The 27,887-nt window shown below is 45.9% G+C and overlaps 2 protein-coding genes across 7 annotated transcripts in view; both read right to left on the bottom strand.

Moving 5' to 3' along the window:
• BEND5 (BEN domain containing 5) overlaps positions 1–16,296 on the bottom strand; it is a 47,627-nt gene extending 31,331 nt beyond the window's left edge. For 4 of the 6 annotated variants that reach the window (XR_009538935.1, XR_009538933.1, XR_009538934.1 and 1 more), the window contains exons 1-2: positions 16,007–16,295; positions 724–857 (exon numbers count right to left, since the gene is read on the bottom strand). Coding sequence is in view for 3 of the 6 variants with exons in the window: in XM_060140113.1 (XP_059996096.1) it covers positions 724–857; positions 16,007–16,232 (360 nt within the window). In the remaining 3 variants the exon portion in view is untranslated. Of the gene's footprint in view, positions 1–723; positions 858–16,006 lie in introns of all 6 variants that reach the window. The other 2 variants (XM_060140111.1, XM_060140112.1) reach the window with 2 other exon arrangements.
• Positions 1–27,887, bottom strand: part of AGBL4 (AGBL carboxypeptidase 4) — a 1,285,194-nt gene that overhangs the window by 237,846 nt on the left and 1,019,461 nt on the right. The gene's annotated exons all lie outside the window — the stretch shown is intronic.

Here is a 27,887-nt window from a genome sequence, read left to right as displayed (position 1 = left end):
AGGAACCAGCAAGGGGCCAAGGCCCATAGCACGGGTGCAATGAATGCAGGAACTAAACTCAACTGCATCTTCTGGACTATGCTTTGGGGATGTCCTTGGCCTGTGTCCAAAAGCAGACTGCAGTCAGTGCAGAAGGCATCCCTCTTCCTCCTCCCTTCCTCCAGGGCACCCATCGTACAGAAAAAAACATCTGGCTTATCGAACAAGATATTCAGCAGGCTTACAAGCAAAGGTTGGAGGAGAGCAACTAGGGCACACACCAAAGGAAATGCAACCTCACGCACAAGTTTCCTTCCAACCCAAGGTCACGTTAAGCCCTTTGTCTGAACCTGGCGCACCCCACCTCCTCGTGAGTCCACCCTTAGCTGTTTGGGGGCAGCCTGATAGTGACTGGCTCTGAACTGCTGCCCAAGAGCAGCCATGTTCCTGGAGCCTAGCAGTGACCTCTCCGGAGCTGGAGGCCAGACGGAAATGCACCACTCCCAACCCTTAGCAGCGATGACACTGCACAGATGGTACAAACAGGACAGCGCTCCCTGGAAAGTCAGCCAGCAGAGCAAACTCATGCTAGCCGTCCCGAGCCTCTCCCAACGTGAGAAAGTCATGGCCTGTGACACCAGGGGGCATTTACATGGGCAGAGGAGGCCACACTGGAATTCTTTAGCTATAAGAAATCTGAAACTGCTGCCCCATACTTCCAAAGAAGAGGAAAGATTTTGTTACCTTGATGTGTCTAAGCTGTAAATCTTCTTCCCCGTAATCTTTAACTTCCCCATCTTCTTCTACATGATTGAGAGAAAGTTTGGGGATTTTTATTTTCTTCTGCATCACACTGTTTTCAAGGTCAGATTTGTCTTCTAAAATGCATAGCAAGAGAATAAGGTTCATTATGAGTCAAAATGCTCAAAATGCCCATAACCTCAAATACTAGAGAATGTCTGAGGCCAGACCAGTTAAAAAGGAAAAGCAAACAAACCCAAGACATGTTTGTTCCCTTCTACATGCAGGGCTCCTAGCAGCAGCAGTGCAGATCAAACTCTAGGATCAAGGGTATACGCTAAAGGCACCACTGTACAAAGCGTTGAAATAGCGCCCAGTGAATTTGCTGAGGGGTTTCCCTAAGTATACCTTCAAGGGTGGCCTTTTATGGAATTCTAGAATCTTGGAACTGGAATGGCCCTTAGATTGCTATCTGGTTTTAACTTAACTAGCACATGAATCCCTCAACAACCGAGATATTTCTAAGCAAATGATCTCCCAGGAAAACCTGGGGGGTTTCTGCCCGCTCAGGTACTGATGAGCATGAAGGGATGATAGCTCTTACGGAGATAAAGCCTGAACTGGAGCTGAGGTACAGCCTCCCCATAGCCCAGACACAAGACAGGCTGAGTTAAGACAGATACAGGAAGAGTAACTAGCAACATTTACTGGTATCAGATAATGAAATGACAGAGTTTGGGGGGCCTCAGTGACCAAGTGGCCCAACTCTCTCTCATCTTACAGGTGAGGATGGAAGGCGCATGCCCAGGGTGTGAGTCTGAGGAAGAGGCAGGAGTGGGAAACAGGCCTCTGGCATCTCAACCACTGCTTACGTGTGATAACACCACACACTGACGTGCATTACAAACTACAAAAGTGCTACACAAATACAAAGGGATACTACTTCTCCTCACTTTCTTATTCTTTAAACTCAACTTCAGATAATCTGAAAGAGAATTATTTTTCTCTTGCACAGATTTCAAACTTTACTTCCCAGATCTGTCTCTCACCGTAGATGTCAACAGTAAAAATTCAAAGAGGACGGTTCCAGAGGTAGAAACTCAAACATGCTCTGGAACTGGCCCTTGTGGTAAATACTTTGAGGTCCTGTTTTCTGGGCCTGAACTGGGACTCTGGGAATTACTATTTCTTACTCCTCAAAGGTTCCCACTGCTGCTATATCTTAAATGTAGTTTGTAGCATGTTGCCCAATGCTGGATGTAGCATGTGGCCAGGGAGTGGTTAAGTTCTGTCTCTCAGGGTCTTTATGTGTGAGTGTGTGTGCACATGTATGTGTGTGTGTTGAACATGCTCTTACACTTCCCCCAGTCCAGGCTTCTCTCCTCACAACTTGTTAGCAAAGTTGAAAAGGAAGCCTGTGAGCACCTAACTATTCCAGAATGCAGTCAAATGCCAAATCTTCCTGAATGTATCTTAGGAATGGAGCCCCAGCTGGTCAAGGGTGGGACTGCAGTATCAGAGAGGCCTCAGTGTGAAGCTCAGCTCTTCCGAGACAGGGCGCGAGGAGGGAGCAACAAGGTCTTGATCGCATGACCTCAGGTGTCTCCTCTATAAAGAAGCGTGGGGACGACAGCAACAATGCTTCACACACTTGACCACACAGCATGGCTGGTACACACTAGGCACTCAATGAACAGGATGTAAAAGCTGGTATTATCAACAGGCTCAGAATCGTTTTATTTCCCTAAGCATAAGGTGGATAAAGATACAATTAAAATACAAAAACAAAGGAATGACTTAAGAAGGGTATCTAGTGTAAGGGAAATGCCCCCAAAAAGAAGAGGCCGTCTTGTTAACAACCCCTCCTGATCAGAGACGAAAATGCCCTTTCCCACTAGTGGAGCAGCAATCCTAGGCTTCTAGTTTCACAAAAAGGCCAGTTCTTGTTCTTGTTCTCTTTGTCCCTATAAAATACACCCAATGGGTTAGGCAAGAACAGCAGCAGGGACCGTGGTCTTTCTAAAAGAGCAGTAGCTCACCTCCTATAAATCACTGTCCATTCCTTCTAAGTCAAAAAGCTGCTAAAATATAAAACCTAAAGAAGGTGCTCCAAATAAATTATCCTGAAATGGGATGGGTGGGTGTGTTCACATGTGAAAAAAGAGGGAGAGAAACTCAAAGGGATATAGAGGATGAGAGGGGGGTGCTAGGACTTCTGAATGTGTTGAGGCAAAGCTCCTGGCTCAGCCTTCAGTTTGACAAGGTCAAGGGCAAAAATCTGAGATGTAGCCACCAAACTAGAAATGACAAGCTATGCTCTGCCTCCCTGAGGTGAAGCTCTGTAGCTGAGAATCATGCCGGTACGGAGAGAAGCAGTCATTCAGGCTCACAAAACTGGGCAATATTTCAACTGGGAGCAATCCTCAGACCATTTCATTTAACCCTTTCAAAATGGAGACGAGGTTCCAAATGGTAAATCCCTGCATCCGTCTACTCGGCAGTCAGGCCCAGGGATACAGGGGGAGCGAGACAGGCAGGGTTCCCATTCTGGTGAGCACATCATTGTGCAAGGTCACAGAAGTTAGTGCCATAACATGAACAGCATGAGAACTCAGACTGTGCAACCAGAGTTCAGAGCTTTTCCTCCTATGCCTCCGCTTAACATTTACTGAGAATTCACACTTGCAGGATCTGGCTGGGGCCCTGGGGCACTGAGAATGAACACCTGCTTAGGGGACACAAGATAAAAACCCACGAAAAAGAAAAGCCCTCAAATAAGATTGAGATAAGATCTCAAATACTGAATATGAATAAGGGGAAAGTAACTGCTTTAGGATCTTGGGGGCAAGGGAGATCACCTTGGTCAGTGTAACCATGGCAGGCATTTGAGAGGAAGGGCCCTTTGAACTAGACCCCTTACTTACCGGGTGGTCTTGAGTAACTTAATTTACTTCTCTGATCCTGTTTCCTAATCTGTGACTTGAAGTAAATAATTCCTACTCACATTGCCAGGATGCCGTGAAGATGATCAATTCTGTGTGTTAAGAACTTGAGCGGAGTGAATAGCACTTGGACCGTCAGTGTACATAAAAGGACAGCCATTTACTGACGGCAAGAAGAGGGATAAAGGACAGAAACCAAAAAAGAAAGACTGCAAAAACATTTAGACCGGAATGGTTACAAAAGATGGTTCAGTTATAGGCAGGAAGAAAAGGTGAGAAAGAAAGTTAAGGTGGCTGGGGCTTGGAGAATAACTGGCCTTGAACGCTAAGGTAAGAAGAGCTGAGGTTCAGCCTGCAGGTGTGGAAAAGTCAGACAGTCTGGATTCCAAGTCCAGTTCTGCTATGTGGTAGGTGTGAGAAGTCAGGCAAGCTGCTGTGTCAATGAGCATCACGGATCTCTTTCCGTAGGAAGGGAGACAGAATATTGACTTCAAGTGGGATCAAATCAGCTGAGTATATGTGCCTTGAAGGCAACAAGAGTGGTACTTACAGCAGATGACAAAGCTCAGCAGAGCCTGCGGCTGGCCCTGGGCTGCTGCGGGCTTGCCCTGGAGGTGGAGACCTACTCAGCCACCTGGCTTGAGAGAGCCTTACTCCCCATAGGATGACAGGAGCCCAACTCCCACCGGCTATACCCAAAGCTCCACGCCCCCTCCATCTAACTGGAATGCCCCCTCCTTTCCTTTCTGTTAGACAAACTCCACCTAACCTCCACTCAGCTCCTCTTTCCTCCTCTAAGGTCCCATTACACCTTATACATACCTTCTCTGTAGCCTATTTTCTTACTATGTTGCAATCACCTGTTCTGAGGTCTGCCTTTCCCACGGGAGTGTGGGTAACCACAGGGCAGGGCCCATATCACAGGCTTGGCCATACAGTATAGAGGCTCATCAAAAAAAATGTTTAGTGAAAGAATAATAAAAAGAGGCTATACCAGTAAGCATATGAAAAGATGCTCAAAATCATCAGTGATTAGGGAAATGTAAATCAAAAATAATACTATCAGATATACTTCATACTCACTAGGATGGCTACAATCAAAAAAAGAAAAGAACAGAGAATAAACATAACAAGTGTTGGGAGGATATGGAGAAACTGGAACCCTCATACATTCCCGGTGGGAATGTAAAATGGTGCAGCCACTATGGAAAACAGCTTGGCAGTTCCTCAAAAGGTTAAACAGAATAACCATACGATCCAGCAGTTCCACTCTTAGGTATGTACTCAAGAGAAATGAAAACATGTCCACCAAAAACTTGTGCACAAATATTCATAGCAACATTATTCACAATAGTCAAAAGGTGGAAACAAGCCAACTGTCCATCAACTGATGAATGGATAAGCAAAATGTGGTATATCCATGCAACGGAGTATTATTCAGCCGTTAAAAGAAATAAAGTATTGATACTTGCTACAACATGGATGAATCTTGAAAGCATTATGCCAAGTGAAAGAAGCCTGACAAAAAGGCCACATAATATATGATTCCATTTATATGAAATGTCTAGAATAGGTATATCCACAGAGATAGAAAGTAGATTAATGTTTTCCAGGGACACAGGGGAAAGGGGCAATGAGAAGTGACCACTTAATGGGTAACAGGGATTTCTTTTTGTGTGATGAAAATTTTCTGGAATTAGATAGTGATGATGTTTGTAGAACACTGAATTGTACACACTCTAAAATGGTTAACATGGTGAATTTTGTCTTGTGTGAATTACACTTCAATTAAAAACTAGGCTACCACTTTTAGAATGTCTATTAGCGACCAGATGCCACTATACGGCTCTTCACATATATCACTGTACTTCCCAACAACCCTGCAATCAAGTATTAGCTGCATGTCTTTCCACAGAAGAAGAAATGAGACTCAAAGAGGGCCTAAAGCCACCCAGATGCGAAGGCACAGAGCCAGGATTCGATCTAGATCTCTTTGCCCCCCAAGCCCACGCTCTAGTCTCTCTAAAAACACATGCCTGAAATATGGTTGAGCCATATTCATAGATGCTGAACAAATGAATGATGGCTCTAGATAAGGACATCGAAATTCCCCAGCCTGAAGTTCAAAGCAGAAGACCACTTTACTCCTGCTCTCCTGCCACACCCCTCTGGCCTCAGGAAGCCCCCAGATAGGAGTAACTATCGCCAGGCACAACGAATTAGGTTGTAGGCCAGGGCTCAGGGTTTGAATGGGTCCTTTGAAAGGGTAGGCTGAGCAGTGCAGGAAGGTCTGAATGACAAAAGTAAGTTCCTGAAAGGAGCAGAAGCAGACAGTCCCTCGAGTCACATGTCCCCTTACCTGGATCCTGGCTGCCCCACTGCTTGGCCAGGGGGATCTTGAGGCCCCTCTGAGAGGTAACTACCTGCTGGCTCCATCCTAACGCCCATCACCCTCCTCCCTGCGCCGTGCTCCCTGGATGAGGGCTCAGGAAGATCTGAGGCCTCCACTTGTCCTTTTCTGCAGTCACTGGACATTCACTGAGCCCCTGTTCTGTGCTGAGCACTCTGCTAAGTGGTCCTTGTCTTTCGGATCCTTACAACCCAGGATGTGCCAAGAATCCCAACCAGAATAGAAGGCTTGACTTCCTGAGAGATGCTGGCTCATGTGGGGGCAAACCTCCAAGCTCCAGGCCTTCCTAATCCTAATCCCAAATTAAAGGTGGTGCCTCACATCCGCACCTAGTCCACAGAAGATTACGGAACACTCAGTGTCACCGTAAAAAGTGGAAGAACTGGTTGGGAGAGGGAGGCCCAGGATTTAACAAAAGCAGCCCAGTCTTTCCAGTCAGGGAGTCCTGGCTTGGAATTCTGCCTCTGCTACATACTAACTGTGGGAACTTGGGCAAGCTACCTCACCTGTCCGAGTCTCACTTTCATTATCTGTAAAGTGGGGATAATAAACTGTTTTCCAAAAGGTAGTGCATATAAAACACCAAGCACAGTGCCTTTCTTGTCCCAGGTGTTCAGTGAATAGTGGCTGTGAGGCTACCCCTGTGGGCTGTGTCATTGGCTTTTATCCTGTGGCAAAGAGACCCGTACCCGACACAGATTGAGACATGATGAAAGAGATGTTTGGGGAAGATTAATGTGGCAATGGCAAGCAAGATGGATGAGGTGTGAGGAGGAGACTGAACACAGGGTGACAAGAAGCTATAACTCTTGACTGGTCACATTAATGAAGGTGAACGGTGGTGTGGATCACCTAAGACAGCAGGTAACTTCATGCAGCGTTTTAATGTGGCTTTGGAGTATGCTTCTGGCTTTGCATTCCAGGAAACCACAGAAGAAATTAGCAGGAGACTCAAAAAGGATGAGTCAACCCACCTCTCTGGTCAACCCACCTTTGCAACTGCTCCAAGCTTAAGACCAAGTAATCAGTTTTAGTGTAAACAGAAATAAGTATGTAGCCTCTGAAGAGATAAACTTCATTGATTCTAACTTCCTGATTCTTTTGTTTCCAGGGCAAGAAAACCACCAAGGATTTGGGCATCAACTTTCTCCTTCTCCTTTCCAGCTACTATGTTGTCAGCTAACTGCATTCATCTATTCAACAAATACTGAGTAAGCAACTACTATGTGCCAGGCCCCATGCCAAATTCTTTACTAACATCAATATATTCAATCCCCATAATGATTCTATTGAAGCAGAAACTGAGGGTCAAAGAAGTGAGGTGGCTTGCCTAAGACACAAAGTTATTAAATATCAGAGCCAGACGTTCCAGTCAGGCCTGCATGTCACTCGGGGCCTTGGTTCTATCATCTAATTATCCTATAGGAACAAGAGAAAAATTACCAAGTTGCTGTAACTTCCTCAACTGAACTAGAAGGCACATACAATATGGTGAGTGTGTCAATATAATTCCCCAAGTGCCAGCTTTTCTCCCAAGCCTTTGCCTACATCCAGGAGAATGCTGTGATCAATTCCCAAATTGAACTTAGTATGACTTGATACCAACCTCCTGAACTCCAAGCTTATCAAGACCACCAAGCCCTAAATAACCCCCAAATGGAGTCCCTATTCAAAGCCATAAAATATGGTAGAAGCTGCTCTTCAAAAATATAGAAGACCTTGGTATTTGTCATTAATCTGAGAGGGAGAAACATCCCATTAAACTTACCACTGGAAAAAAAAAATGGAGGCACGTTTAATGAGCAAATAGTATTTTAGAAAAGAGGCCGGTGGACAGGAAATCCAATGCAATTCTGTCTTCAAACATGAAGATGCTCCTGAAGAATTTGAAATACAGTTAAAATGGGAGAGGTACTGTCTTGACTCCCATTTTACATAAAATCATGCTGGATAATTAAAAGAACCCAATGTCAGAGTTTAATGTGGTGTGGGCTTGTTAGCTATGATGAAGTTCTGAAAGGCTAAACATAAACTGTTTTACATAGGTTTTGTCTTATTTAAAAAATATCTATATGCAAGTTTAAAGTTCTTCATCTGTGTAAAATCCTTGCAAAGTCTTATGTTTGCATTAAAAACAGACATGCCACAGAAAAGGCATGCATATCTCATTCTCTGGCCTGTGGCGTTTGTTTTTTTAAAATCCAAGGCAGACAAAATTCTCAAGTTTCAAGGATTGTATCTAGCCAAGACAACACGAAGACGAGTGCCCTGCTGTGGTAAAGCAGAAAGAAATCAAGAGACACGGGTTCGAGGCCCGGCTTTGTAACTCACTCTCTGGGTGACCAGTTACTTCCTTTCAGCTTTCTTTTCTGTAAAACATAGGGACTAGACTAGAAAACCTTAAGAGATCCTTCCAGCTGTGTGACCAACTGGCCAGCCACAGGGAATTCCACTTCTCTTTCTCTTCTATGCAGTGCCGGGCAAGAGTAGATGATCTAATCCCTCCAGGTGGGCTCGTTTGAAGAAATGTCCTGCTGAGACCATCCGAAAGGGGAGAGAAGAACTGCCAACCAGGTTTCAGTAGGTCTCCCTGCTTTCACTCCCATGGCCTCACTGGCCTTGGCACAGGGCTAGGGCACAGACAAAACTAGGAACCTCATCCTTCTGACTCATTTGTCTAGCTACCCTCATGTGCTTCACCAGGCTGTTGCCAGGGTAATAAGTGGCCCCACCACAGGGTCACAGAGGGGCAACAGATGGGGGGAGATGGTAAGCCTTTCATGCTAAAGTCAAGCCACAGGAGGATTTACAACACCCACAAGTTAAATTTTAAACCTGTCTTCTCCTTGGTCCTCTAAATCGCTCCTTTCCACAAATGGTGGCACCCACGACTAAGCAAGCTGTTCTCTCAACAATGCTTAGCCACCACAGTCCTTATCCGCTACCTATATTTAATGAGTACCTACTATGTGCCAGATACTTTTCCATATTACCTTGCTAAATAACATAGTGGGCAAGTCACTCGTTACCATCTCCACGTTACATTTGAGTACCTGAAACTCAGAGAAGTGAAGTAATCTCCCCAAGGTCACACAGCTTGTAAACAGCAGAGTCACGGTTTGAACCCAGACTGTCTCACCTCAAAGCCTATCTTCTTTCAGCTCTCTCAATCTTCCTCCTTGATACTCAAGGACGCGACCTGGGGGAGGGGGTCATTTAACCAATTCTCCCACAGGACAGGATTTCATTCCAGAATATCCACCTCCCCTGACAGGGAGCTCATCACTATGCTTAGAAGCCCTTTCCATCGTTCATCCTCTCTCTCGGCTATTATTATATTCCTCCCACCAACCGCTTTGAATTCCACTCTCTGGACCTAATTTTGCTTTCTGGGCCTCAAAGAACAGGTCTGATTCTTCTTCTAGTGGGGCAAAACTCAGACATTCAAAACTACCAAAATACCATCCCATGCAAATCTTTTCTTCTCCTGCTTATATATTTAGCTGTCCTATCCTACTATGTCTCACCAATGAGCTCAGAGGAAAAAGTAGTTGCTGTGTAGTTAAAAGAAACAAAAACAGGCTTAGATCTGGGATGCAAAGGCCTCGCTCCTTGTTTGATTTCCAGGACACCCATCTCTCCTGGTTATCACTTGATTCTTAGTCCATCTCTGGCTGCTTCTCCCCAGTCCCCTTTTTGGGCTCTTCCTCTTCAGCTGTGCCCTTAAAAGCTGGTGTTCTAGAGTTCTGCAGGATTCGCTTACTCTGCCCCCCCTCCCTCTGTGAAACCACCACTTCCATGGCTAATGACTTCCACATTGGGATCTTCAGCCCAACTTCAGAGCACTCTCCTGAACCTTGGGCCACATGCCTAATCGCTCTCCTGGAGTATCTGCCCAGGTATCCCATGGGCCCCCAAGATTCATCTTGTCTCAGACTGAACTCAATATCTCCTCTTCCACCCAACTACTTTTCTAATGCTCCCCATGGAGGGAGGAGAGCCCAGACCACCACATCATCATCACACACATCACCACAACCAGACAGTTCCCAAGTCCTGTGGATTCTCCTTCCTCAACCCACCTCAGAGCCATCACAGCCACTGCCACCCTAGTTCGGGTATCATACTTTTCGACTGACCTGACTCACAGTTCTCCAAGAGCTTCATGCGTATGGGAAGACCTTAGCCCACTGCCTGGCACCTACAGCACCCACTAAACAACTGTCTGCGTAGCTCTCTTCTCCCAGGGTAAAATAAGAAGCCTTATCTCACAAGGATGTAGACAGAGTATGTATATGGTAATTCCTAGCATTGAACCTGGAGCCTGGTGAGTTCTTAATAAATATTTAGTAAACGAGTCCGTGAAGGCAAGAAACAATGCCTATTCCTCCTCCTGTATTTCCCTCCAGTGTAAGACTGACCACCTAGTGTAACTTAATACCTGGGGAACTTAAATGAACCAGAGAAAAGCTCTTCAGGGTATGTGTGCTTTTCCAGTAAGCATTTTAAAATGAAGAGTACACACATCTTCTCTCTCTAAGGAGCTTATGAGACAAAGCAGGTAGGCACAGTGGAAAGAGAATAAATCTTGAAGTCAAAGATCTAAGTTTGAATTCTACTTTTCTGGTGCGTTTTTAAAAATAAACACCAGTGTGCTCTTGAATGACAAGAAAACACACAAAAGAGCAAGACCTGAGCTTGCCTGGGGCAATTTCTTCTTTCATCCTGTGAACCAGAACTCTGAAATACCCAGCAACACATACTATTTAGTTGTAACAAATATGTGGTTCTTAAACATGACAAATCACATCAGACGGGACCTTAAACGGTTAACATTTCAGTAGAATCTGCAACAGATGACAGCAGGCAAGTTCCAATCTTCGCTCCAATGTACATCAGCAGAACATGTCAAAACCTAAATTAAAAGTTTTCACTCGTTTAAAAAAAAAAAAGAATCCTTTTGTTGGCAGTCTCCCACTGATGACACGCAACAATCTTTGCATATGAAATCGGCTACTCCCCTGCTTCACTGCTAACTTTGTAGAAGTTCCAAAGCATTTCTGGAGCAAGTGATCCATTTGGACCAACAATGCCAAGCTGGGACCTGAGCCCTGAATGAGCTAAAATTACCAAAGCAAGAAGAACGTGGCTTTGGAAGCTACTTCCCCCAAGTGTGGGGTTTCTTCTAGTCAAGGGAGTGATAAAGAATGTTGACTTTTTCCAGGTGAACAAAGTTGAAGGAAGCCTCCAAAACTCACTGCAGGTTTCTGTTCTCAAAAACAAGTTGCTGCTACAGGGGTTCCTGTCCTCCCTACTTCTTCTCCCCAAGCATAACAAATGCACCTGTCTTCCCCAAGTTGGTGAGTTCCACTTGGGCTGACTGGAGTGGACTACGTGCCGGGCACTATGGATGCAGAGAGAAGGAAGGCAGGTCCCTGTCCTGGAGGAGTTCACTGTCTGGTAGGAAGACAGACCTATTCACGACTAACCAAAACAAGACACAGAATGCTAAAGATAAGTGAGGAACAGCAAAGTAAAAGGAGAGCTCCGAGGAAGGAGAGTTTCCCTTGGGGACTGAGGGTGGAACAGGGAGCTGCCAACGCATCTGTCCACTCCTCTGTGGCATTCGTCCTCAGCTCACGGGACTGCAGGCATGTCACGTGTCTGCCTTCTCCACTGAAGGTGAGCTCCATGGGCAGAGGCCCCATCTCACACAATGATTAATCCATCCTCGTTGGCTCAAAGGAGTGCCTGAGGGAGTGTTCTCAAGATGGCATGAAGTACCGCAGGCCTGGGGGAAGCTGGAGAAATGGGGTTGGTCTGGGGCTGCTATGAACGCCCCGGCTGAGAAGCTTAAGTTTTATTCAGTAGGCAACAGGGAGCTACAGAAGGTTCTAAGGAGAGAAGTGACTTGACTAAGACTGTATTTTGGAAGATTTTTCTGACAGCAACTTGGAAGACAGATTGAGGCAGGGTAATCAATTAGAAGGCAGATGTGCTGGCTTAGATAAGAGCTGGTGCACGCCTGGATGTGGGTGGTGGTGGTAGAGTTGGAAAGATGTACAAGATAAACCACAAAGCCCACCTAGAATGGGCCCTTCCTCTGTGCTGCCCTGGTGCCTGGCTTCCACCTCTATTTAGCACGTACATTGGGCCCTAAGACTACACTCACCCTGAGGATGACGCCCATTTCTTCTCTGTCATTCTGCCCGGACAGAAACCCCACATGGCAGGGCCTGAAAAGTTAACTTTTGTTTCGCCTGGATTGTGCTGTCATTTCAGTCCCAGGACCTCAGACCTGCAGATGCACTGGAGCATTCGCTTATTATAGCACCGGGCCTGGTGTATAGGAAGTAGAAGGGGGACATTTGACGACAAAAGGAATTTAGCACACCAAATAATAATAACATAGCCAAAGTGCCTGCATAGAATGGCATAGAATTTTAAGACTTTGAGCTGAGAAAAACCAGTTGTGGCCCCATAAAGAAACCATAAATCAATACCATGAGCCCCAGTAGCAGACTGGACTGCAGTTAGATAATGGCAAGCTCTCCAAATGGGCTGTTCTCATTTTCAACACGCTGTCTGGCAAATAAATGAGAGTGGTGAAGGAGACCACATCCAAAGGTGAGCCACATCTTGAGTTACGTGGACCATGGAGGATGGGAGCTCTTCTGCGATTTCCTGAGGAAAATGACAACTTAGCAGAGAGGAAAGTGCGTGTGCTCTGTAGGAGGGAGGCTGGTGAGAGAGGGAGAACAGAAGGGGCTGGAAAACTCAGCATCTACAATTGTTCCTGGGCTCGAAAACTTGACTTGAACTGTCAGCTTCACGGACAGCTCTTGTCTTGCCTTTCATTCCTTCCAAGCCTGCTGTGTGGCTGACGAGAACATCAGCTACTTTACGAAGGAGATTTCCAAGTGGGGGCCTGGCACTTGAAGACCTCGGTTTCAAGTCTGGCTCTGTCACTCGTTAGCTATACAGCTGGAGAGGAGTCTCTGAGACTCAGTTGTCCTCATCTACACAATGGAAACAGTAACAACGGCAATCTCTACCAACAGGGTCCCGGGGAGGACTAGGAGAGAGAATGCACAGGCACAAAGTTAGACTGTCAGTAAAGGTGTGTTTGCTTTTTCCCCTTGAACTGAAATCAAGGCTATATACTGGGTCTGACACACGTGGAAACCATGATGTAGACCAGCATATGCTGGAAAATGCAAAGTCCCAAAGCAGCTGGCTTTGACGTTTCCTGGATACAAGAAGAGGTACACCTGAAGACAGCTCTGAGTTGGCCTGGGCAAACGGTAAAGTACCGCGCTTCTCACCAAAAGCCATGAAACGGCCCTGAACTGCTCCTGAAACTACGCTTTTGGTGCCAGAGAGGGATTAATTACTCATGGCTAATGCACAAGAACATAGCTATCTCTGCCTCCCGCTTGAGGGCTCGCCGCCTCACATCTGGTCCCACAGCACCGTGGTATTCACAACTAGGAGATGCCAGAAGATGAGCTCCTTAAGACGAAGTCACTGCAAGCAATTCTCGGAGCCACCACATCCAACATGGGGTTTCAAGACACATGGGAGAGTTCTTCCAGGACAAGTGAATTCCCAAACCTACCCTGGCCCTTCCAGTCAGGTCTGGAGCCAGGACAGTGGCTCCAATTTAAAAGCTAACCAGCTGATTGGAATTCTAAATGTGGCCTAGTCAACGGCAAGTTGTTTCTTTTTCTTCCCCTTGCTCTTCTCAAGAAAAAAACCTGAAGAGAGGTGGAGGAAAGTGCTTTTCAACTCACTTTGCTCAAACCGGAGCCACGCTTCTTCTCTGGATCTACTCTGCCAATTTCCAGATGCTGCCTAGGTCTGTTTGTGCGTGTGTGTTATTTTAACTGTCTGTTTTCAATAACCCTAGAGATTTATCACCATTCCAACTTGGAGGATGAATAGTCTATAGATTCAAGATTCATGGTCCTCACACCAATAATTACGTGTGTCTTACTGAAGAAGACTTTTGTCAATTTCCAGACTCAGAGTCTGTGGGGGCTGCCATCTGCCTCAGCAGCCTCTCTGCGGTGCCTGAAGAGCAAAGCACAGTGGTGATGTTTACTGCATGAATAAGTGGACGCAGGGACAATCTCTAAAAGAGGAAAGCAGCTATTACACACTAAAACACCTACCTACCACGGACTCCTTCTGACCACATCACTCCCCGCCTCCTAGGGCCCTTCCAGATCTACGAGTATAATAGAATCATTAAGAGCATGCTTTCTCTTCTTCTAGCCAAGGGGAAGCTAAGGTTACAACCTACCTATAACCTCCTCAGGCCTATACTGTACTCTTGGGGAAAAGTCTCCTAATCCCTTCCTTCAGGTAATTAAAAGCAAGCAAACAAATGAAATAAAAGCTAATCCGCTACAAAGGTTTGTTTCCCTTTTCTACATACTTTCCTTCATTCTGTTCTTCTGGCCCCAGGCATGCCCAGGTGTTGTGGGGGGGGGGGCGGTCTATACCACTGTGCCCCAGGGCTTGCCAGAGAGGTGGTCAGGACAGAGTCTGTCCACAAGGGCCCCAGGTGCGCATAGGGTTCCAGTTCTTCTTTCACTCCTCAACTCTGGCAAACCTACTTTCCAGAGGCAACAGGAGGTGATGGAAAGGAACTTTTCATGAACCACAGCTCTCAGCTACTGCTAATTTGCCACGGGACCCTAGGAAAGTCACTTCTCTGTTTCAAGCCACAGTTTCCTTATTTGCCAAATTTAAATATGATACATGCTGAATTCATCTCTTAAGGAAAGCTAAGGAAGTTGGAAAAAATAGGAAAGGTCTCAAACTACAAAATGCTAGCGATGTCTCCTAACCCCTGGTCTTCTCTTCCAACTGGAGGGCAGGGTGGTTTACTGTCTCTGTCCACTCTGAGGTGCACCCTCCTTAGCAGTAACAGCTAAAAGGCTGCTCCCCAAAATGGAAGTGATACTTTCCTCATCCACTCATATCTGTACCCAAGCCTCCTGAAACTAGCTGGGAAAGAGGATCCACTGACTTTACAAAGGAAAAGGTGCCTCGGCATGGCAGAAAGAACCTGGTGAAGGAGGCTAGAGGGCTGGTTTCTAGTCCTACCACCAAGTGAACCTCAGCATCCTCATCTGTCAAATGGGGATGAGACCACCTGCCTTGCCTATTTCTCAGGGCCCTGGGAAAGCAGGAACGGGAGGTCTGGTCTCATCCTGACCTAGAAACTCTTTCCTGGCCCTCAGCTCTCACTCAGAGAGCCTTCTGGGAGATTCAATAGGGGTGTGGAGTCTGAGAGATGCTAAAGTGCCACTACTGCTTTACCTCTGCCACCTAGCCAGGGAGGGGCAGGAGAGAGTGGCACCCAGTACCCAGTGATCAAGGCCTCTTCATCCTGTCCAATGATGGCCCGAATGAGACAAGGATGTCATAGCTTCCCTCTGTAAAGAGGGACTCCCACCTGGCAGAGTCCGACAATATCAAGCCTTGCCTCTCACTCCCAGGCGGTACTAAGGGCCTTAAAGGGAGAGACAGACAGCTAGAGAAACTTGAGGAGACAGAAGGCGCAGAGAGGGAAGGAACTGAGAGAGAGGTAGAGAGAAGGTGAGAGACAGAGAAATGAAGGTACAAACAGGCGGGGAGAGAACAGGAAAGTGAGGGAGCCGAGAAGAGTCAAACAGAAAGAGTAGGACAGACACAGAGAGATGGAGACAGACTGACAGCGCGGGAGGTGTCGGGGAGGCGGGGAAGACAAAGGGGACCATCTCGTGTTTTTAACTGGTCTGGCCTTCTAGAGACACCCCGTCCCCTAAAGAAAAGCCTACGGGACAGGAGAAGGGGGCCGGAACAAGCAGCGGCTCCCCCCGGCCCCCTCCCCGGCTCCCGGTCCCCGCCCGGCCCCCGAGTCCCTCCCGGACCGCTCGCTCACCTGCCAGCGCCAAGATCTGGGCCTTGTGGAGCAGCAGCGCGCCCCAGTCGCGGGGGGCGCGCGGGGGGCTCTCGGGCCCGGCGCCCAGTTCTTCCGGGCCCCGGTACACGGCGTACACCTTCTGGTTGTCAAAATCCAGCCGCGAGCGGGGGCTGAAGTCGCGCACGCACGACACGGGCAGCGCGTAGCAGACGTTGTCCTCCAGGAACCGCACAAAGGCGTACATGGTGGGCGCCGGGGGCGGGCCCCGGTCGGCCGGTCAGCCCGCGGGGCGGGCGCGGAGGTGGGGAGCCGGCGGGGGTCGCGAGCCGCGCGGCCGGGCCGGGGGGCGGGGGCGGCTCCCGGGACCCGGACTCCCCCCGCTGTTATTGTTCCTGAAAGCACCGCTCTGCCAATCGGCTGCTCTCGCCTGGGCGCGGAACCTGGAGGGAGGGGGGCGGGGGGCGGAGGAGGGGGTTTGGAAGCGCACCGCCACTCGCGAAGTCAGACCCGAGCAATCACAGCCGGAGCGCGATTCGCCGAGGGAGGGGAAAGGGCAGAGACGCTAAATCGCGATAACGATAATAACAATAGCCTTGCAGGAAAAAAATTCATTGACTAATATTCAAAGTCGCGCCGCGTGCAGGATTTGTGGCTTCAACGGTCGCACGACAAAACAAATTGCATTGCAACAAAACTGCACTGCACAGGAGAGGAGAGTGTGAGAGAATAAATGCAGGGCAGGGGGCAATCTTGTTTGGATTCCTAAGTGTAAACTTGCACTTGAAAGAGAGCAGAATTTGGGAGTGTATCAAATAATTGAAACCGCTCCTCTCAACCCCTTTAGTTCATTGTTGTTTTGTTTTTTTCTTTCTGGCAAAAACCGCCAGCTCCCCTGTGGGGAGGGTCAGTCAGCCAGAAATGTTCCCCCTGTGCTGCCAAACTAGTTCTGACCAGAAACTGGGGCTTATCTGGGATTTCCAGTTGGACCAGCTGGCTGGGGCAGTGGAGTGTTTGTCAAGGGCCCCTCTCAGCTGGAGGAAGCAGTGTAGCTTTTCTCCCCTGTAGTCTTCCTCCAGTGAAGCACCCCTCCACAGAATGCCTGTCACTGAACTGGGACCAGTTGGAATGAGCAGGGAGCCGAGGGGCGGTCGTGGTCGGAGGAAGGCAAACCCAGGGCTAGCTGGGCATTTCTGGAGCACCTCGAGGAGTTCTGACTGGGCTATGTGTCATAGGAACCCCATCCTACATTAGAGGGGGTCAGCATCCTTGCACTGACGCCTCTGAGAGGGTGGGCTTTGCATCAGATATGACTACTTATATTCCTGGCACCTGATAGGGGCTCAGTGAATTTGGGGTGAAAAATAATAATAAATAAAAATCCACATTCAGTCACACCCATACTCTTATTCAAGCGACCAATATACACTGGGTATGTGCTACATGCCAGATTCTGGGCTAAAGGCTGGTGGTAGAGAGATGAACAGACAGCACAAACACCTGGATCTCTTGTGGTATAAGACAGTGTACCAGAACTTGGGTCTCAATGTTGGATTCCTGTGCCCAAATTAGGTTACTATATGAATACCACACCTTCTCTGTCCTGGAAACCCTTACAATCTGGTCTGAAAGTATTAAAAAAGTGTAAGTAAGTAATTATGTTATGGTGAGAAAAGTGTTCTCATAGAGGAATGCTGAATTGAGGTGGCAGGCTGAATTAAATGTTATATTTTTTAAAAAATTCATTTTAATGAACTCAACCTGTAAGAAAAAGACAAAATAAATGTGCCAAAATGTTGTTTCTTAGTAGTGGTGGGCGATTTTATTTTCCTTTGTGTGTTTATATAACTATTTTCCACGATAAGCAGGGATTACTTTATAATCAGACAGCATTACACGTTATTTTTTTAAAAAAGCGCTGGGCTCACATTTCAGATCAGCTACACTAATGATTAAGTAGATAAACCAAAACCCTCCAGATTATTTCACTGTGATTTGGGGAGTACATTATACAGGTGAGGGCCATCAACATGCAGCTCCCAGATCCAAACGTACAGGTCAGATCTAGTTCCCTTCAACTTAGCCTCTGGCATATATGCAGTGACAGCCAGTTATGAACACATGTTGTCCTGATACAGATGTTGAACCTTTGTTGCCCCACATACTTGTGGACAAAAGAGGAGCCACACTGAATTGTTCCAGCAGGTTTATCTTCATGATTATGATTTCTTTGGACTGATCTTACATGAGTTTTTATTTTAAGAATACATTCCTATGGTGGTCAAGGGGAAGTAATGTGTAGCAAGACTTCTGGTAATTCGCAGGATGAGTCGTGCAGAGCTGGCCATATTTAATGAAATACCATGAAGCTCCAAACTCTGTTTGCGAAATCATTTCAGGTAGCACCATGGCCAACCTCCTAGCCCATCTAAATGAGAGTGACCTCAAAATACATTACCAATCTCATCTCTACCACCTTCCTGCACACAGTACACTCCAGAAACGTTACACTATTTGACATTTCCCGAGAGAGCATGTTTTATCAGGTCTCAAGCCTTTGTGCTTGGTTCTGCCCTCATCCTGGGAAGTTCTTCCTCCTGGAGTGCACAGTGACTTCAGCCTCCCCTGAAGGCCAGCTCAGATGTCACCTCCTCTCTGAAGCTTCCCCAACCAGCCTCTCTCCTCAAGCACAGGCAGTTTCTTTCTACTATTTTGTCCCAGCACCTTTTATCTTCCCTCATTAGAATGAGCTCTTTGAGGGGGGACAAAAAAGCCATGTAACCTCAGCATCCCAGGATCCTAGCACAGGGCTGGGGAGAAAACGCTTATAAAACAAATGCATTAAAGAAAGACACAGCATGAATAACAAACCTCTTGCGTGGTTTTTCTGAACATTTGTCCCCTCTTTTCAGAGGTGGGGCTGAATCCCAGCTCTGTCTTTCCCATTCCTGGTGATCAAAGTGCAGATCGCTGAGTCTACTTCTTGTGAGACAGACACATCCATGAACATATTAAGTATCACTGCACCCTCAGGTTCAAACAAATTCTCCATCCAAGTCAGTGTAAATCGTTCTCATAAGGGGGCAGTTCCATTTTCCAAGAACCCAGAAAGAAGAAAAGAACAAATAATGACATGGATGCCAACAGAGTAAACACGGACTCCATTCACCTTGCATGTAGGTGCACAGAATGGATTCTAGAGAAGCAATGGCATGTACAAGATACTCAAAGAGACACACTTCAGCAGCCTAAGGGCAACAGAAAGACACCCAGAGTTCCTGCTTTCTGTGTGTATCACACAGTCAGTCTTTTAACACAGCTTCTAGAGAACCTACTAAGTGTGCCTCCTCTGTCCTAGTGAAAACCGGAGTCAAAGTACCTCTTTGATCCAGAGACTGTTGCTCCAGGCTTTACACATACCAGAAACTAAAGCTGTTGATAGATGATTCATTGATTGGCACACAAAGACAGTTCAAAAGTACAGATTTCATACTTAAAGAGGTGGCTAAAGATGTCAAGTTCAACCAGATCACAGTTGAATCCCCTCTTCAATACCCCTGCCAAGTGTTCATCCAGATGCTTCTTATATAGTTCTAATGTTAGGAAGTTTACCAGCACGCCTTGTCTTTGGGACACTACTGACTGTTAGAAAGGTCTTTCATACTTACACTGAGGAAGAAGCTTTCACCTTGTAGCTGTCACACTAGGTTCACCACCAAGAGTCTCATGCCAGCCCATCAGATATGGAAGAACTGGGGATCCTATCTCATTAGGATCTTGTTTATCTTCTGCCCAGACATCTTCACTTCCTTCACCTATCTCTCCTCATATGACCTGGTTTCAGTGATGATCATTGCGATATCTACTTTTCCTTCAAAGTTTACTTACAAACCAAGCATGCCAGGCAACAAATATATATGATTTCAATTAATTTCACACTGAACCCTTGAAGTGGGTATTATAAACCCCATGATAGAGTTAAGAAAATTAACAAAGCAGTCTGGCTCTGGGAAATCCTGGAAGGCCTGTGGTCATATTTGCATTTTAGACATTTTAGACTAGAAGCAGTGTGGGGTAAGGATTGGGGGGGAAGCAAGACTGGGGAGTGGGAGGCCTGTGATGAGGTTGACTGTCCTCTCCCTGCCCCTCCCCTAACTCCCTCTTTCTACCAGCCAGATGTACTTTGCCTCTTGTCCAAGTCATTTTAATGGAGCAGAAAATGTACACATATGGGGCAGGTTTGCAACTGTGTCTGCATTGCACTTTCCTGTTGAGTTTTGCAGAGCCTTGGGTTAATGTCAAGCTCCTTCAGCTTAGCCAGCTGAAGCATGATCGGGGCAGCAGGGGGACTTATGTTTCATATTACTGCATGGAATTCTCAGTGTACTTTGTAAAACTATTTTAAGGAGACCTGGTTTCTGTGAGTTTTTAAAGCAACTGGAGCGTGTCTTTTCAACCTCTCTGCTAATGATTGACCACATTTTTTCATGATTTTGCCTTTTTTCCCTGTGATATTTAATTTGACTTTTTAAGTATTTGCTTTTTAAAATTTTTATTTATTTTTTTTTTATTCTGCCCAGAAAAGCAACTTGCTGTGCTATGAGCTCAGGGCTATTGTCTTCTCAGGCTGATTCAAGGAAGGAATGTTGATACATGGCCAGGAGGATCTGGGACTGTTGGGAGGCCCATGCTGGGCATTACCCTGAACTGCTACTATCACCCAAAGGCAGTGGCATCAACCCAGTATATCTGTGTGAACTCCTGATAATGAAATCTGGTTGACTCTGGTGGTGGGGTTTTGGGCAGGGGAGGAGAGGGCAGGAGACAGGGGGAAGGAAGAGAGCAGTTGCTCATTGAGTACAACCTCAAAGCCCAGTGAACACTGCCTGGAGTTAGAGGGAATGCCAACTTGTCATATAGGCAACCACCTGGAGGGCCAAAGGAATATGGGCTTTGGAATCAGACCAAGGATTAAATCCTGACTTTGCCACATTTTTGCTGTAACTTTGGGCAAGACACTTTGCCTCCCTAAGACTCAGTTTGCTTACACATAAAATGAGGCTAATGATATGTATCTTCTGAATGTATTATGAGATTTGGGGCAGGAGTTTTTACCCTCTCTGTGTATCAGAACCACCTGGGGAACTTAAAAAAATATCCCACTCCCAGGTCCTATCCCCTAAGATCCTGATTCAATTTGTCTGGGGACAGGACCTGGGAAATGATTTTGTTTTTTAATTCCCAGATTATTCTAACATCAGACCAGTTGAGCACCTCTGAGTTGGAAGATTTTAAGGTAACATGGCAGTCACGTAAGAATTGCTCAACCGGGGCTTCCCTGGTGGCGCAGTGTTTAAGAATAGCCTGCCAATGCAGGGCACACGGGTTCGAGCCCTAGTCCAGGAAGATCCCACATGCCGCGGAGCAACTAATCTCGTGTGCCACAACTATTGAGCCTGCACTCTAGAGCCTGTGAGCCACAACTACTGAGCCCAGGTGCCACAACTACTGAAGCCCGCGTACCTAGAGCCCCTGCTCCTCAAGAAGAGAAGCCACCGTAATGAGAATTCTGTGCACAGCAACGAAGAGTAGCCCCTGCTCGAAACAAGTAGAGAAAGGCCGCGTGCAGCAACGAAGACCCAATGCAACTAAAAATAAAATAAATAAAAATAATTAAAAAAAAGAAAAAAAGCATTGCTCAACAAATCCTAGATTTTATTTTCAGGGTAAATATACAGGGCTCTGAAATGTCTATGTAACCTCTCTTGGGCACAATAATTTCTTTGTTTGAAAAATGACATACCAGTGTGAAGTGAAGACAGTATATTGTAGTCTTAGGTCCTATATACAAATCCTGGCCTAATAAGTAAGGTTATTTTTACTAAGTGTGGCCATGGACAAGTTTCTTAGTCTCTCCAAGCCTCACTTTTTTCATGGAAATATTAATACAGCTTCATAGGGTTGTTATGAGAATTAACATTTTAATAATCCATGTAAAATGCTTGGTACAGTGCCTGACATATAGTGAGTTCTCAGTATACGATAGTTCCTATTACTATTATTATTATCATTATTATTACTAGAGCTCTTATCCCCATGCTGAAAGATGCCTAATAAAGGTTTACTGAGTCACATTGAATATAATGAACTAAACTATGCTGATAATTATCCAACAAGCACTCCACAATGCTTCCATGCCAGTGCCATCCCCTTTAAACCACAGCCTGTGGGCACGGGTGGTAGTCACCAAAGGAGTTCCCAGATCTCACATGTTCAAACGTCTCTGAGGCTACAGGCCTTGCCCAAACCTGCAGCAAACACTTCCAAGATAATGTGTTTGGAGCCATTCATTCTTTCAAATTGACTTTTTGAGTATTTTCTTAGAAGAAAAAAAAACTTGTATGTATTACATAAAATGTAACATGCAGACGCATTTACAGCAGTCTGAAGCCTTGTGAACGCCTGATCAAGCAGTCAACACAATGGTCAAGTTCAACCAATCAGACCTCTGCTATATTTTGATCTCCTGTGGGTCACACTCTGGAGCTGGTTACACGGATGATCTGAATCCAGGCATTTTAGTCTAGGTGTGTGTACTCCACATAAGCAACACAAAGCAAAAGAATTCCCCATGGTTGAAGACCAGAAGAAACGTATGAATAGAAGAGAAAGAAGAAATGCTGTCACAGGGGAAGAGCATTTGAATTGGTTTTGAAAAACAAACAAAGAAATTGGCCTACCTGGGACTTCCCTGGTGGCGCACTGGTTAAGAATCTGTCTGCCAATGCAGGGGACATGGGTTCGAGCCCTGCTCCGGGAAGATCCCACATGCTGCGGAGCAACTAAGCCCGTGCGCCACAACTACTGAAGCCCGTACACCTAGAGCCCATGCTCCACAACAAGAGAAGCCACTGCAGTGATAAGCCTGCGCAACGCAACGAAGAGTAGCCCTCACTCGCCTCAATTAGAGAAAGCCCCCGTGCAGTAACGAAGACCCAACACAGCCAAAAATAAATAAATAAATAAATAAATAAATAAATAAATAACTTTAAAAACAACAAAAAAAAAAACTTAAAAAAAATTGGGACTTCCCTGGTGGTGCAGTGGTTGAGAGTCTGCCTGCCGGATGCGGGGGACACGGGTTTGTGACCTGGTCCGGGAAGATCCCACATGCCGCGGAGCGGCTGGGCCCGTGAGCCATGGCCGCGGAACCTGTGGGTCCGGAGCCTGTGCTCTGCGACGGGAGAGGCTGCAACAGTGACAGGCCCGTGTACCGCAAAAAAAAAAATAATAATTGGCCTGCCTGGGAGGGATGCAACTTGCCTCAACTATGAATTTCAATTAGGGGACTATTAGTTTTAGAAGCTGCCTCTGGTTTCCCTTATTAAATTAACTCATTCTGTTATTTTTCAGCTGAAATGTCACTTCCCTAGGAAAGGCCTGCCTGGCTTGTTCTTCCCAGCCCCCTCCACAGACTAGCTCAGGAACCTGCTACCTATTTCCACAGCTTCTTATATTTTTCTTCATGGAACTTATCGTAGTATATAACATATATTTATTCTATTATTGTCTGTCTCTGCCACTAGATCGAAAGCTCCACCAGAGAAGAGACCCTATCTTTCTTCTTCACCACTGTATCCTAGCACTTAGCCTGTCACAAGGCAGACCCTAAACAGACACTTGCTGAATGAATGCATGTCTGAAACATAGACCCTGGAGAAGACAGAAGCCCCCAAAGGTGAGGAGGGAGAGGCATCCCAAGGGCCTTGTTTTGTTCCTCTGAGTCTTACCTTTCCCTTGTGAGTGTCTCTCTGTTTCTGGGCTCCCACCATGTCTAGCTGCCATAATCTGGCCCCAACAACAATAAAACCCCTATTGTAGTTTTCCCTAGAGCAACTAGACAGGTTGACATTTTCAAAATGTTTTTCTAAATACACGGAGAGAAAACATTGCAAATAATTACAGAAAAATAGTCACGTGGACAATCATAGATAGTTGACATACACTGGAACCAACAATAATGTAATAGCATCAGGAACCTCACTGACACAGTCCCTGGGCCTCCCGGGACACAAGATGGTGATTTTGCCGCATCCTACAAGGCTAGACTTTTTTCTTACCCTGCTGTTGGCTGGATGTCATTGACTCTAACCCCCTACTCAGGGGTAACCCTGACTCATTCTAGTCTTCTGATGATTCCAACATGATTTGGGAGGTAACAGGGCAACTTTCCTTCAAAGACCACATGCTAGTTCTCTGGTTACGATCTCTGCTCATCTCAAGCACCCATGGCTCAGAATGTCTGCCCTTCAGAGGTCCACAGAGGGCCAGAGTGAACCCCACATTTCCATCCACTCTTAGGCTTTTGTTTGATAACTCTGGGCTGCTATTCTGGGTCAGAGGCACACAACGGAACATTCTTTCAGGGAATTAAGTCTTCTCAGAAGCACACAGCAAACCATGAATAATTCTGATTTTCTTAAGAACATATCCTAACCATACCATAAATTCAGTACAAAATCAGAAGAAAGGAATGAAAATGTAACTGACAATTATTGATTTCTGTGATCGGATGTATACTGGCTGCTTTAGACATATCTCCTTTAATATTTTCAGAACACCCATGAGATTTTATATCTCCATTTTTCTGATGAGGAAACTAAGACTTATAGAGGAGATAGGAGTTGTTTATAGTCATGTGGAAAAGACCTGAACTTCAGGTTCTTGATCCAAAGCCTGGTTTCAAGGGCTGTTTTGATATGGGCCTTGCCTCAGAGTTTCCTGGGCAACAAGGAGGTGAATTGATTGTGGAGTTTAATCCCCACTTCCCTTTCTTAGAGGCTTGACTCCTGACTAGAAATCTGAGAACTAGATCTTAGGGGAAAGTCCAACATCTATCTTAGGGTTCCAAGCATCCCTAAATTGAGTAGCTAATGATTCTGAGAATACTGATGATATGACTACTATGACTACATTATCTGGGGTTTCTGAAACCATGGTTACTTACTCCAGAGACGCTGAAGTTTTCAAGAACTCTGAGGTTTCTAACTGCTCAAGCAGATCTCTATATTCTTTTTTTTTTTTTTTTTTTTTGCGGTACGCGGAGCACAGGCTCTGGATGCGCAGGCTCAGCGGCCATGGCTCACGGGCCCAGCCGCTCTGCAGCATGTGGGATCCTCCCGGACCGGGGCACGAACCCGTGTCCCCTTCATCGGCAGGCGGACTCCCAACCACTGTGCCACCAGGGAAGCCCGATTTCTATATTCTTACACTCTCTGTTGATGGCCAGGGACAACCTGGGGATTACCTGTTACTGCAGGGTCTGGAGGGAGCCTCTTCTGAGCCAGAACAAAAGAGGACCAGAGAGCTCCAGTGAGAGAAATCTCTGTGAGAAGTGTCACTCCCACCCCATTCTTACCCTGCTATCACTTGGAGGAATAAGAACAAGAATAGGAATAATAGCCATGAACTTTTGTGGCATGTTTTGTGGAAGGCTTTACATACATTTCTCATTTAATCCTCAAAGCAATCCTGGGTGGCAGGTACTATTAATATCAGCCTCATTTTAGAGCTGAAGAAACCAAGGCATAGGGATATTAGGTAACTTGCCCAAGGTCACACAGGAGTAAATGCTGGAGCCAGGATTCAGACTCAGACTACCTGACTCTAGAGGCCCAACTATGGACCTCTACCCCAGTTCTGGCTCCCTCTGAGTCTGACTCGTGCCCCACTGAGAGTGATTTGTGCCTTTCTAGCTAGAATGGGGAGATGACGGATCATCCATCCTCAGAAGGTCATATGCTGGTTTTCTAGGGATGTCCAGACCACTTTGATTGGTCCAGGTGAGACCCTGGCAGGCACTATCTCAAAAAACATTCTGGAGTTCATTAATATTTTCATCCTATGATGTAGTGGATGGGAGTGTACTAGATTCAATCTGCAGGATAAGGACGGCTTTCTTTTATTTACTCAAAATCAGTTTCCTTATTTAGTACCACAATAGGGCCACCTATTATGCCAACCAAAAACAAAAGCTCTTGACCTCTAAGTTTTTCTATTATAATGGAAAATGACTCACGTATACAACATGCCACACATTTTGCTGTTGTTGTTGTTGATAGTTTTTTTCATATATTACTTTAGTGCTTGTGGTGGGTGAATTGATGTGTAGGGTGTCAAAACCCCACCTCCCCTCCTTTACTATCTGGCGCACCTTTATTATCATGGAAAATAAATGGCTAGAATAGAGGAAAAAGAGATAAAGGTGAGGCATCATTTTTTCCCTAAAATACAGGATAGACAGAAGCAAGACACACCAGGGTATGTAAGACTCTGGATGAAGTGGCCAGAGAGTTTAACTCAACGTTAGGCAGAGTAAGTCACTGGACAGACCCCGCCCCTCCACCCTGCTAATGCATCCTGCCACTTGGCTGGGCTGTCAAAGGGTCTCCAGTCTTTGAGCTCTGCTTCTGGCTTCGGCACCCATGGTGGAGAGGCAGCCCAGCACAGAAGGGGGTATGAGGCCATAGGAAAAATGAAATGTGCACAGGCTTTAGACCCAGATTTGGGTTCAATTATCGCTCCATCACCGTGGGCAAATTTCTGTCAGGTTTTTCAACTGTCAAATAGAGTCTTATAAGGCTGTCATGGGGTCTAACAGACTACGCGTGTAAAGTGCCCGGCAGGCTCAGTGCCTCACACACAGTAGGTTCCAGGAAAACCAGTTGTCTTTTTCATTCTCATCTTCTGAGAGAGTCTCTGTTACCTTTTCCTCTTAGGAGGTCACAGGGTAATGACAGGATGGATTGCCAGAAGCCAGGTATTTTGGGACGAAGTATCTTCCCCTCCCTCTTCCCAAAGACTGGGCAGTATTACTGCAGAGATGCCACCCACCATCCTCTTCCTGGCCAACGCTGGGGCAGTATGCCACGTTTAAGAAAGCTGGAACCTTAATAAGATTGGTACTTTTATCTTACAAAGTTTTAGGACCTAGCTGAGTTTGGGGTTTTATTGTCTGCTTTTAAAATTATGTTCAGCTTTTGTACATTTAAAACATGCCTTTGAAATTGTGAAACACAGTGTTCTCAATCATAAAAAAGGATGAATTATGTTATGCTTTTCTGTTCCCATTTCTGGGTTCTTTTTTTGTCTCCTTATATGAATTTTTCTGTGATGTCCTGCCTTATGTCCTAACTCATCTGGAATACTAGCTGTGAAATTCTGGGCAAGATTCTTAACTCCTGTAAGACTGCCTCTCTCATTCATTGATTCATCTACTAATGACTATTTGTTGAGGGTTCATTATATGCCAGAAGCTTTTCTTAATACTTGGGAAACAGCAGAGAACCAGACAGTTTTCTTATCTATAAAATGGGAAACTAAACTTTTAGGATTGTTGAGAAAAGCAAACGAGATAATATATGTAAAAGAGAGGAAGAGGCAAAGAAAAGGACTGAAATTTATTGAGATTCCTGCTCTGTCCCTGCTAATGCTAGGTGCTTCACATGCAGTGCTCATAATAACCTTACAGATGCATCAGCTGAGGTTCAGAGAGGGAAAGTGAGGGCTCAATTTACACCCTGGATTCAAACCTAGGATGAAGTTCCCACTCTGCTCTGTTGCTTCCTGTGGTCCCTGGCATACGACTTGTCGTTTGGTAGGTGCGTTAATTCCCTTACCAATTCCATGTAGAATCTGGGAGGCCGTACCCTTCTTCTTGCTAGCTGATACATCTGATAGCACCAACTGTGATTTGGGTAGAGTAAGGGGTACTTGAATGAAAAATCCAAACCCTGTTCCCTACTTCCTTAGGGGACAAGATGCAAAGAAAACTCATGAAAGGCAGTGGTGTAGGGGGACATATACATTAAGGCTATAAATTTAAATTTGCTGTTGGAACATG

The sequence above is a fragment of the Lagenorhynchus albirostris genome, chromosome 2 (genome assembly GCF_949774975.1).
Source record: "Lagenorhynchus albirostris chromosome 2, mLagAlb1.1, whole genome shotgun sequence".
Taxonomy (NCBI): Eukaryota; Metazoa; Chordata; class Mammalia; order Artiodactyla; family Delphinidae; genus Lagenorhynchus; species Lagenorhynchus albirostris.
This window is presented reverse-complemented; position numbering and strand designations above follow the sequence as displayed.